The sequence below is a fragment of the Pholis gunnellus genome, assembly GCF_910591455.1.
Source record: "Pholis gunnellus genome assembly, chromosome: 15".
In the NCBI taxonomy this organism is placed as follows: Eukaryota; Metazoa; Chordata; class Actinopteri; order Perciformes; family Pholidae; genus Pholis; species Pholis gunnellus.
The window spans coordinates 3,779,491-3,792,334 of NC_136542.1; the positions used below are offsets into that span (position 1 = coordinate 3,779,491).

A 12,844-nucleotide genomic window follows, 5' to 3' on the forward strand; every position below is an offset into this window, starting at 1 on the left:
AGGTATTTCCGATTTCAAAATAAAAGTCACGTTTTAGAATACTACTGCTTTTATCACCACTACTGCTTCTACTACCACTAATAATATACTGTATATTGCACTTTTTAGCAACATGTTGTAACGTAGACTTTCACTTTATTATCACTATTTTTGCCACTTTATATTGTCATTTACCTCCATATACAAATTAATTGAATATACTTAAACGTATTGTTTACTTAGTCTTTAATGGGTCTAAAGCAAAAAATGTTGGAAACCAATGTAGTTGTGGAGGGTGCAGTAATAACAGATGTGTTATGTCACAAAATGCTGAAAACTAGAGCCACAGCTATCAATTGGACATCTATTTTCTTCTTCTCTTGTAATTTTTAGGATTAGATTGAATGAATGTAGAAGAGAAAATAATGAGGTACGATAGATTTCCCAGAACAAGTAGTTTCTGTCATGACTTGCTCTTTAAGGCCATGACATTTGGCTATAAAGTGCAGATGCACTGTTAGCAGTCAAGAAAAAGGACATTTCCTGTGGGTGAGAAGCTGTCTGGCTCTCTGCTTTGTTATCTGCATATCAAAAGGAAGCGGTTACTCATGTTGTGTTTATTTGATTCCACAAAGACATCATCTCCTAAATAAAAACTATTAAACTTCAGATGTGAAACCAACATTTTACCTTCTTCAGTTGATGATTTTATGGCCTTAGAAAATGATTGATGTTCTTAAAAAAATAAAACTCCTCCAGAGTAAAATCATGCATATAATTTCCTCCCAAAAACCCTGCCATGTACAATATTTGCAGGCTATTTATAATACTCGAGCAAACGCTATATAACCTCTTACATTAACAAACTAAATAAGAGCATAAGTGTGCAACATTATGAGATGTTTACACTCTGTTTCATGCTGTCATGTGTTTTGCATTTCATTGCCTCATCCTGGCACACTTTAAACTGAATTGAGTTTGAAATGCTTTTATTTTTAGGTATATTTACTACTTGAATTAAGCTGGTTTGGAGCAGAAGTTTGGAATATTTCCACTGAACCTTGTGGCTGAAGGGAATATCATTAACACACTCTCAGAGAGACTGACAGCTGAGTCAAACCTGGAAACACAAACAAGACAAAGCCTCACTGTATGGACTGTTTGTGTTTACATGCTTACAGACCACCTGGGAACACATCACATGCAACTTAGAGAGTAAACTCCTTGTTTCTCTAAATGTCGTCTTGCTTTGTAACATTATTCACTTTACCAGATGTTGACAGCCAAGGGAATAACAGCTGCAGCTCATGACTTAAATACGACACAGATGTGACGTTTGCTGACGATCTAAAAAGATGTGCTTTAGGTGGAAGTAGACAAACAGGGGTGTGATGTTTTTTCATCTAATACAATCTGTGCTTTTCAGTTGTAATAAATCTCAACTCGCCTCTCCAGACCAACAGATACACAACAGTTTGGTACAGATGCATCAACAATCACTGAGGATTTATTGACTGTCTGGTTCTTATATTGTTATTTGGGTGGTTAACACCGTTTCAGCTGTTTTGCATTAGATGTTTTTCAGGAAGTGCAGCAAGAGCTTTTCCAAGAAATGTAAAAGTCACCAGCTACAGCTGCAGGTTATGTCGACATGAATCATAACTGATAACAAATTGTGTCTGGACAAAAAGAGTGGTGAGTAAGCAGCTTGGGAGTAAACTGAAAATGGCAAAAGGACGGAGGACACTGTTCCTTCAACGTAAAGGTGAGGGAAATCAGGTCACGTGCTGCCACCAGACCCTGAGGAAAACGGGGAAGAAGCTGAACCATGACAGAAGACCAAATAAAACTAAGAATAGAATCAGTATGAAACTTGACAAAATACACTAAAGCATCAGAGGTTTATTTGAGGACAGTAACACAAAAGTCCCCACAAAAATACATTAATATCCTGAGTGGTTTGATATCAGAGGAAACCATCACATAAACTGATGGCAGCTAATCTGACACATAAAACAGTTTACTGAAATATTAGTGACAGATTGCACCTTCCAGATGTCAAAGTGATCTCCCACAAACATCTGGCAGCAAGAAGGAAAGACTGCTACATGTCAAAGGTTTTAAGAACAGTTCGTGTTGTACCGAGGGCAAGATTTATTTGGTCTCTTTTTTCATTAAGTATAAAAAATGTTGAGGGATTTGCAAATGTCTCTGTAGTGAAGTGAGTGACGCTGGTAAAGGTGGAGCTATTTTCTGTCTTATTTATGTGAAAAGTAAGTTATCAAATAAATGTAGTGGAGTAAAAAAGTACAAAGGAAGCAGGTTGTAAAGCGGCAGTAAATGGAAATATTCAAGTATAGTACAAAGTAAAATTGTACGTAGGTACAGTATAAATGTTACGTTCCACCATGCGGTCATGAGAGAAAAAGAGAAGAAGATGAAACAAATGTGGTGTTAATTGTGCAGAAATATTAACTTTTCACATCACACTTTTGTAAAAGTAAAGATCTGTATGTGGCAGTTGAATAAAAGGGTCAGTGATGCACAAATAACCCACATTATGTAAACTGCAATGAAAAAAAAAGTATTTTTTGAATCCCATTTCTTTTCCCGGGACTCAATTTTGTTAGGGAAGGAAGGGAGGGGAGGGGAGGGGAGGGGAGGGGAGGTGGGATTGAGGAGGAGGGAAGTGTATGGAGGTCTGGCTCTCTGTCATCTCCACATAAACTGGCCATGTCTCCCCCCCTCCTCACTCTGCAGCAGCAAACAGAGAGGAAGATGGAAAAGTCATTGTGCACGTTGGCTGCAGTGATTTTTCTGGGTGGATTTTTAGACGCAGTGCTGACAGACGATACAACAACTGAGATTAATTCATTATTTAACAACACAACTAGAGCTGAGTCTGTCTCTGTGCAGCCGCAGGATCGCGTCACAGACCGACCGACTCCAACGGCAGCAAGGACAAAGTTATCCACCGCAGCTGTCAAAGACAAACAGCTGGACACCAAAAACATCAGCCAAGACAGTGAAGAAGAAAACAACAATAAAGAAGAAAAAGAAGACAGCAAGACGGAAGATAAGAGAACACAACTGGGTAGGACAAAACATTTACTTGGTTTGACTTTTATCATGAAGCTTTGAGAAGCTAAGGACACTTAAAGCTGATTAAAACCAATTATTAAAGTTAAGTGTAATTAACGAATGATGCCTTCAGGGACCCACTGAGCTCCCGACTAGCTTTTTCCAAACCTGTGAAACAGTAAATCAAGTAAAATCATTATAATGTGAGAATATTTAGTTGATTAATGGATTGTTTGGTTTATAAAATGCCAGAAAACAGTTAAAAAACAAAAAGATCTCTATTGATCACCTAATCAATTGTTTGTTTCAGCTGTATGGGGGATGCTGCATAATTACCTACGTTGGATTATTGTAGATAAAATATTTATTATTTTATTCACGATTATTATTTTAGTCCGAAAACAGTGGGACACAGCTATGTCTACAACATGTTTGTAAAGAACACATTGCAAACAGTTTGAAACCAAAATGTTTTCAGTTTTCTATCATAAAGACGAAGAAAATCAGCAAATATTCACGTGTAAGAAACGTGTAACAGCTCTACACATGTTGAAGGGATTTGTCAGAATCAGAACCGTTTATTTGTCAAAGTATGTTGCACATACAAGGACTTTGACATGGAAATGTGCTAATGTAAACCTCAACTTAAACCAGACATCTTTATTCTGCTCCTCCTTGGATTTTAAAGATGTGGCAGTGAAAGCATCCCTTGACCTAAAGAGAACACATTTTATAGAGAACGGTTTGATCCTGCCAGTACTCTTAGTGTTTGTGATTTATGGGGCTGTTATTGCTCCTTCCCAAAGCCACAAAATACAATGCAGCTGTAGCGCCGCTGGACATTTGACTTTACTCTCTTTTGGCCGTCAAGCCTCAACTTCGTCTCAAATTACATTCAAACCCTCCACGGATTCGCTTATCTGCAGTTTCCTCTGCAGAGGGCCTCCAAGCTTCCACTGAACGGACCCGGGAAGATTAGAGATATTCCCACATAACGACCTCTAATTACATCAGACATGCGTTTGCTTACTCAGAGGAACCATGAGGGAGAGTTTTAACCCGTCAGCAGTCAGTCCCAGAGTGGTTTCTTTGCAGCATCTCCAGACAAGCACAGACACAAACCCACAGAGGACTTGATCTCCCTCTCCTTCCAGATTGCCCCCCTCTCGGCCTGGAGTCCCTGCGGGTCGATGACAGCCAGATCCAGGCTTCTTCCTACCAGCGGACGGGTCTGGGTCCTCACAGGGGGAGGCTGAATATCCAGGTGGGTCTAGATCTGGATCAAGCACAGTCAGCTGCTTCTTATGGAAGTTTAAAGACATAGAACAACAGGAACTCATATAGAGAGAGTGTGTAGAAGCATCACTTCACTTGATGATACTGAAGCTTTGGAGGGACTTTCTGTCTTGTAAAGATCCTGCTGAGGTTTATAAGATGTGGTCCAAAAGATTATTAGATAATAGTTTAAAGTTCCCTAAGCCCAAAATGACATTTTCAAATTCCTTGTTTTGGCCAAAGAACATTTCAAAACCCCAACATATTCAATTTACCACACAATTTAAGACACAAGAAAAGTAGCAAATCTTGCATTTTTGCTTGAACAAGACTGAGAGTCTGGAGCCACACTAGCAGCTCTGTGAGGCTGAACTAAGCTAAACGCTAACATTTGCTAATTGCTACTGAACACAAAGTACAGCAGCGGCTGATGGGAATGTAAATAGTTTTGTATTTGGTCAAAACAAGTTAAACTTTTGACCTGATAATGGCATTAGATGATCACTAACTGTATTACAAATCATCCTCTGGGGACCATGAATATCTGTACAAAATGTCATAACAATCCATCCAAGATCAGTCCAGACCAAAACAACAGATTTACACATTTCAGAGTCTTCAACTCTGTTAAAGTACGAGTGGTTCGTTGTTAATATTTTTAATTATACAAATGAACTCACAAAATATTATGTCCTTACCCCTTCACTGTAATTCACATATGTTCTGCTGCATATGTCTTAAACTATAAAATAAAGTAACTCTCCATCTCTTTTTCCACAATGCTTTTGTTGGCATGTAAAATTAATAAAATCTCCAGTGACTGGATCTGAAGTAGAAGAAAGTGCTCTTGTTGAAAATTAAATAATCTGTCTGATACAGAGCCAGCAGTCCTATTCCACATCCCCACCCCCTTCTCATGTTCTGCAGCCTGAAAGCAATTATTTTAAAATCAGGGTCAACACCGAAATCTCATGCAATGCGACACATCGAGGCAGAGCCTTCAATAGATTGTGTGCAAATGTATTTTCAGTCTGGCATCGAGGACGGAGACCTCTACGACGGAGCCTGGTGTGCAATGTATAAGGACCGACACCAGTGGCTAGAAGTGGACGCCATCCACCTCACCCTGTTCACTGGAGTCATCCTGCAGGGCCGAAACTCCATCTGGAGGTCAGGTATCAGGGTTAAAAGGCTTTGTTCCAAAAAATGTATTTAAAACTGCTGCTAAAAAAAACACACAAAAAGACTGGTTAGACAAGTAAGAGCACAATGTCCTTCCGCTGCATTAAAGTCTGCATATTAAAACATATCTCTTGGTCTTTGTTACAGTTGGGACTGGGTCCACACCTACAAAGTCCAGCTGAGCAACGACTCTGTGAGCTGGGAAACGTGCATGAACGGGACAGAAGAAGCGGTATTAACACATTTATTTTGAGTTCTCTAACACAGAGGAATGTATACCGTGACCACTGGACCTCCTACTGATGGAAAACAGATTTCCAAGAGTTTGTGCCAAAGTGAAATATGTACCGTGAACTAAAAAGTCAACTGCTCTTACAGAGGAAGAGGGAAAACAAATAGAGTACAGCAAGAAACTGAAACTAGTGGTTCGCATTATAATAGTATAACTTTATATATTAGAAATCTCTACAACAAAAATATAATGTGAATTCAAACTAAACCATTGATGAAGGCGGCAACATGCAGATGGAAACACCTAGAAATTGAAGGTTTGATCCAAACCTGCAACATCTGATCCCTTATCAGCTGGTGGTTGATTTTTATTTTAAGGTTATCTCTTCTGCTGTGAGGTGGTGTTCTCAGTCCTGTTTGTTGTCTGTTATCTCAAATACCTTTTAACAGATTTCAGTCAGACAGGAGTGAAAGTTATTTTCAAGAGTCAACAAACATTTACAATCTTTTATGAGCTACTGCACTGCATACTAAACTATTGGACAACTTAAACTTTTGACCTGGTGATGGAGGATCACCAAAGTCATTAGGATTCCTCTGGAGACCACGAATATCGCCACCAAACCGCACTGCAATCCATTCCGTAGCTGTTGAGATATTTTAGAGTGGTGCACCGACTGCTGAGAATGTCTAATTCTGTTATTCTATATTAAAACAACAACAACAATGCACATCTGCAGAGGGATCCTCAAATGTTCAAACCTATGTGATGCCACATTGAATTGTACAGATATTTGAAGGAAACCAGAATCCAGAGGCCCCGGTGCTCGGACTCCTTCCTGTTCCCACCGTCGCCCGATTCATCCGCATCAACCCTCAGACCTGGTACTTTAACGGCACCATCTGCCTCAGGGCAGAGATACTCGGCTGTCGAGTCGACGGTAGGCTGCAATGAAGCTACATGGTATGTTTTGTCCGTTTTCTTTAAAGGTTGTCTTTCAGGAAGTCAATGTGCTCTTTCTTTCCTCGTAGATCCAACAGACAACTTCTACTCAGAGCAAGAACCAGGATCAACAGACGCTCTGGACTTCAGACAGCACAACTACAAGGAGATGAGAAAGGTGATGACCGGCTGCAGGGCCACTGATGCAGGATGAGTAACTTTGGTTTCCCCTAAAGCTGATTCCAAAGTTTTTACTCAGACTCTTAACAGTTTGCAGATTTCCTCACAGTTCAGATTTAACCGTTTGGTGACTTTTAGTCAAACTTCTTAACACCAGAGTTGGAATGTAACCAAAGTACATTTACTCAGGTACTTCTACTTCTACCTCATTACATTTCAGAGGGAAATGTTGTATTGTTTAATCCACTACATTCATCAGCTTTAGATACTTTACAAATTAAGATTTTTGCAAACAAAACAACTTGGACTGTTGGTTGGACAAAACAAACGTTAATGTGTCACTTTGGGCTCTGGGTGATTGAACTCTTTTCTTTATTTTTGGGAATTTTTACAAACCGAACAATCAACCGAATAATGGAGAAAATAATCAGCAGATTAATCCTTAAAACTAAATAATATAAAATGAAAAGAATCATTAGTTAATAGTTCAAAAGGAGATCCACCTCAACCAACCATAGTAAAATCCTGCTTTTACTTTAATGCAAGAAGTCACAGTGGACATCTTTCTGCATTGAGTACTTTTAATACTTTCAGTACATTTTTTTCTGATTATTGTACACTTTTACTAAAATGAACAGTGTGTAGCATTTAAAAGGGATCCGTTTGCAGAATTGCATATCGTTTTCCACAAGATGCTGCACAACCCAGCTCTCTGCTCCTTTAAGTAACATTTTCAGTGCATTCACTTGTAACAGTATGTCTACAGTGTTAGTACGTTCACTTCAGTAAAGGGTCTAAACACTTCCTCCACCACTGTTCTTAACCCCGAAGCTCATGAAGTCTGTGACAGAGGAGTGTCCCGACATCACCCGCATCTACACCATCGGGAAGAGCTACCTGGGCCTCAAACTGTACGTCATGGAGATCTCGGATAACCCCGGCAAACATGAACTAGGTAAGAGTGCTTTGACTCTTCTTCTACGAGTTGAAACCTTAAAAGTCTGAAGTATCTGGACCAGAGTTCATCATGTTCCTCTCAGGGGCCCAGTTCAACATCCTCCGGTGTTTATACAGACTTTTTTTTCTGCAGCAGCAGCAGCAACACACAGGGAGGCTTGGCTGTCTGATAGAAAAGGCCTCTCTCATATAAACAAACTGATAACCGCTTGAAATCGGAGACGGCACTCTCTCCACCAAACAAGACAGATTTCCTTTGTGATGTTTTCAGATGCAGGAATCTCTACATCTGCCAAAAAGCTTAAATTAATTCAGTGGAGGGCAGCTTTTATTTCTTTCTTCTCAGGCAACAGATTTCAAAACTGCTTCACATCCAAGAAGAAATAATGGGAATTTGGGTTAAATTATTGACAACAGTCGATTCAGCGGTTTCATGGTTTATTGAACTCTGGTGTCCAATCCAAGAGGAAAATCATTGTCTTTGTGCTGATTTTGGGTCTTTGGAAGTCTCAGCGTTAAGAATGCCACCCATCAAGTCTGGCCAATCCATGTACGAGTATTGGCAAAGTGCGGTCACACTGTTACCTAACACAATACAAACAAGATGTGCTCCTGATGTGGCTCTGGGATTTAACTTTGACCTACAGAATAAAGTCTAAATTTCAGATGCTTCATGTTTAATGTGACTCAAGTTGATGTTGAGGCCAGATAAATACCTCCACATTTTACTAGCTTGGCAAATAAAACGACTCCTTGAATTTCCCTCTTGGCAGGGGAGCCCGAGTTTCGCTACGTGGCCGGGATGCACGGGAACGAGGCTCTGGGCCGAGAGCTCGTCCTCAACCTCATGCAGTACTTGTGCAGAGAATACAAGAAGGGCAACCAGCGCATCGTTCGGCTGGTGACCGAGACTCGAATCCACCTCCTGCCCTCCATGAACCCTGACGGATACGAAGAAGCGTATGAGAAGGTGGGCGACGTCGAAGTGACTTTGTGCAGGATTAACAGACATGTTTTTCTTGTAGTTTGCCCAAGATGTTTTGAAGGAGAGAGGGCAGATCTGCTTCCTTTGTATTTTCTGGGTTGGACTGCAGGTTGGGTTTAGTCGATCAGGGATGGTGGATAAAAGGATTGGTATCATTTTACTGGCATTTCATCAAATTCACAGATTGGCCTGATGGAGACACGCTGACTAAAAACAGCCCAAATAGAACTAATTTAAACTCACATGCAACATGCTGTGACAAAAATGGTGTGTTGACCAGGAAGTTGAAGTCCCCATTTCATAGAGTATTTAAGGAAACCACAGTGATGGAATAATTGCCTAAATGTCCCCGTTTCTGACCGATCTGCTGCAGGGCTCTGAACTGGCCGGCTGGGCAGACGGACGATACTCCTTTGAAGGAATCGACCTGAATCACAACTTCCCAGACCTGAACAACATCATGTGGGACGCCCAAGAGACGGCGGCGGATAAATCTAAAGTCCCCAACCACTACATCCCCATCCCAGAGTACTACACCAAAGACGACGCCATGGTAAGGACATGTGGTGGAGGGGAGAGCAATTGAAAACGTCATGAATATGAGTATTTCAATCTTTTGTGGCCAGATATAAAAGCTGAGGAAGAGCCCTGGCCAAAATCACAAACCAGCCCCGAGTAGAAATAAAACCACACTAAATATTAAATAAACTACCCAAAAAGAAAAGTTACATGGTGCAACCTTCCCTCATTTCTGACCTTAACCTGACAAAAACATACAAAATAAATAACACCAGGCTACCCACACATGGACTGTGATTGGCAGCAGGTCACACAAGGGGAGGAGGAACTAGAGCCTGAGCTTATATTAACTTATATTTAATCAGTTACACATTCAACTATGGGCAACGTAACAGTAAAGGATATTGTAACAATCAATGAGGCATTTGAGCATTTAGGAATTTAGTTAGACCCAAGTGTAGGATGTGAATAACCCACCGCTGTGGTGCCCTCTAGTGGAATTATTAAGAACAATAGCAACGCTGTAAAAGACTAGAATCACCAAAATTCAACCTTCCGGTACAAACCAAGGAAGGACTTAGAAAACAGAAGAGGATTCAAACTTCAGAAGAGGTTTGAAAGAAATACAGATTACTGCACTAAATTCTACTACTTAAAAAGAAAGAAAGCATTGTATTGGTGCTTAAATGTAGGTCACACTGAAAAGCTGTTTTTAAGGGTGGTGTGTGTTTTGAGAAAAGGAAAACGAGTTTTACTGGAGGCCTCTAACAGAACGCATGTTGAAAATGTGTACAGTAAAAATATCACAGAATTTCAATACATTCACCTCATTATTTTCTTTTTGTAATTTCTGCTTTGTTTTTTTGTTACTGGTCGGGCTTTCATGGGAACATCTTAGCCTACCAGCCTACTGTTTTAGCTTGTAGATGGTAATACACAGGAGGTAGTTTAGGCAGAGATGCCTCGGCTGTGACTGAACATTGAGAGGACGAAGAACAGAGCACTGCCTTCAGAAATGTAATCAACAGATGTAAAGAACTTTCTGCGCCATTTCATTTACAAATGATCGTCTGAGAATTATAAACGAAAAGCATCACAACAAAGTCCATATAGAACTATATCGGTGTCTAAAAAGTGACATAACAAGTCTAATCCAGATTGTCCATCCCTCCCAGGTTGCACCAGTGACGCGTGCCGTCATCAACTGGATGCAGGAAATCCCCTTCGTGCTCAGTGCGAACCTCCACGGGGGAGAACTGGTGGTCGTGTACCCCTTCGACTGCACCCGGGACTGGGCCCCTCAGGAGGACACCCCCACGGCGGACAACGCTTTCTTCCGCTGGCTGGCCACCGTCTACGCCTCGACTAACCTGGCGATGTCCAACCCCAACCGCCGCATCTGCCACTACGAGGACTTCCAGTCACACAACCACAACATCATCAACGGCGGGGCCTGGCACACCGTCCCCGGCAGTGAGTCCCCGGTTTGAATGATGAAAGACATCATTTTAAAATTTAACTATGTGGGGACCTTACAAAACACATAACTCTTAAATTAAAGTGGTTAAACCCTTAAATCACCATCAGGCAGATGACAAGGGACAGGAACCAAATGCAGACATCTATTCTTACAAGGACAGTGACAGAAGAAAAGTGAAGATACAAAAGCTTACTGGCATGGGTAGCAAGCAAGAATTCTGAATTCTCATTGTTAAATGCTTGTCTGTCTTTTCTGCAGGTATGAATGACTTCAGCTACATGCACACCAACTGCTTCGAGGTGACAGTGGAGTTGTCCTGCGATAAGTTCCCTCACGTCAGTGAGCTTCCCATCGAGTGGGAGAACAACAAGGAGTCTCTGCTGATTTACATGGAGCAGGTCAGTCGGTCTGCTGTCTACAGCATCTGCACAAATAAAAAACGACACGAGTCGTCGGCTGCAGCGGCTTTAAAATCCAGCGGTTATTTCTGCCTCAATCTTCTCTTTGGAGCCTCATGGTGCAGCGTTTCCTCTTCACTCAGGTTCACAGAGGCATCAAGGGTGTGGTCAGGGACAAGCTGACCAAACAGGGAATAGCAGATGCTGTAATCAAGGTGGAGGACCACGACCACGACATCCGATCAGGTAAGACACTCAATTCTATATTTTAAATGCAATATTAATGCAGAAAATGTCTTTAACTAACAGGAACTGTGTCTAGAAGTGGAAATCTGTTTGACAACTTAAATTGACCACAAGGATATATTTCTAGAAGTGAAAACAGAGAGTTTTTGGTTTATTCCTCTTATTCTTGTGAACAATTAGCCACATTTTGGCAACATTGGGATGACACAAAGGAATCACTGTCTCTCCACCAGTAGGAAGTCACTAACTTGCATTTTGCAACTTTTAAATACACTACATTTACATTTTGGCTGCCAAGACGGAACAATAAGTCTTTTTTTTTGTCCAATTTTGATTTCCTCAGCTACTGACGGGGACTACTGGCGCCTACTGAACCCGGGCGAGTACAAGGTGATGGTTTGGGCCCAGGGTTACTTCCCGTCCATGCGACGGTGCCGCGTTGGAATGGAGCCACATGCCACCATCTGTGACTTCACCCTGACCAAAATGCCCATTCAGAGGCTGAAGGAGATCCGGGCCAAAGGAGGGAAGATCCCCCAGGACCTTCAGCTGCGTCTTCGTGCCCTGAGGCTCCGCATGCTTCGGGCCAGCACCAAGACCCTCAACCAGCGCAGGGAGAGTCAGCGGCTGAGGAAGGCGAGGAAAGCTCGGTCCTCCGGAGCCCAGAGAGCATGAGAGAGAGACGGGGACGAGGGGCCGAAGAAGCCTCAGGGATGAGCTGGATTATTGGCTCAGGAAGTTCAGTTTAAACGGATAATAGTCTCTGGGAATAGTGACACGTTCCAACTAGAGAGGATACTATTAAAGGGTCAGTCCGCCCAATTCACCAAAATATATTTCTTCTGCATTTCTGCATAGAGACGTGCAGTTTGCCCCTGCCCCTGAGATTTGTATGCGTCAATCACAACTTTAAATATTAAAGAAAAACACAGCGACGTATTTGGGTGTACTGACCCTTTAAAGCAGATTAAACCACGGCAGCCACACAAACTCTTACAGACATTGAGAGGATATTTAAAAAGCAGGTTTTATACACAAAAAGACACAAACTGAATAACTTCTAAAAAAGTTACACAAACGTTTTGAAGGATTATGGACATCTTCACATTTATAGACAGGCATGGTTGAATGTTAAAGTTGGAATTCACTTTTTGTTTTGTTTTGTACATGAACCGTTTCATTCGACATTATAGCCGATGACGCCGTAGTGTTTGTTGACGACTGAGCGAGAGTGTCAGCTGGTCTGATATGTGACATGTTTTTCTAACAGCTCTGTTTCTGTTTTTATTTGTTCGACTCAAGTCCAACAGGACCAAAATAAAAACCTCAAATAAATATTACTTATTTGTCTTAATCTATATTCTAGCGCGTAATTCTGAACCAAGAGT

General features: G+C 41.3%; 1 protein-coding gene across 1 annotated transcript; it reads left to right on the forward strand.

Moving 5' to 3' along the window:
• The first annotated feature begins 2,739 nt into the window (after nucleotides 1-2,739).
• LOC306707054 (putative carboxypeptidase X1) lies at nucleotides 2,740-12,776 on the forward strand. The gene is made up of 13 exons (XM_079174343.1): nucleotides 2,740-3,073; nucleotides 4,215-4,324; nucleotides 5,366-5,505; nucleotides 5,665-5,749; nucleotides 6,539-6,689; nucleotides 6,781-6,869; nucleotides 7,703-7,826; nucleotides 8,602-8,798; nucleotides 9,187-9,366; nucleotides 10,508-10,805; nucleotides 11,071-11,210; nucleotides 11,354-11,456; nucleotides 11,800-12,776. Exons 1-13 carry the CDS (start codon nucleotides 2,758-2,760, stop codon nucleotides 12,129-12,131), a joined length of 2,265 nt encoding a protein of 754 aa, XP_079030469.1. The 5' UTR covers nucleotides 2,740-2,757; the 3' UTR covers nucleotides 12,132-12,776.
• Nucleotides 12,777-12,844: the final 68 nt, after the last annotated feature.

Coding starts and splice junctions, on each gene's coding strand:
- LOC306707054 (XM_079174343.1), top strand. CDS start 2,758: ATGGAAAAGTCATTGTGCACGTTGGCTGCAGTGATTTTTCTGGGTGGA. Junction 10,806..11,070: donor CTGGCACACCGTCCCCGGCA/GTGAGTCCCCGG, acceptor TCTTTTCTGCAG/GTATGAATGACTTCAGCTAC. Junction 11,457..11,799: donor CGACCACGACATCCGATCAG/GTAAGACACTCA, acceptor TGATTTCCTCAG/CTACTGACGGGGACTACTGG.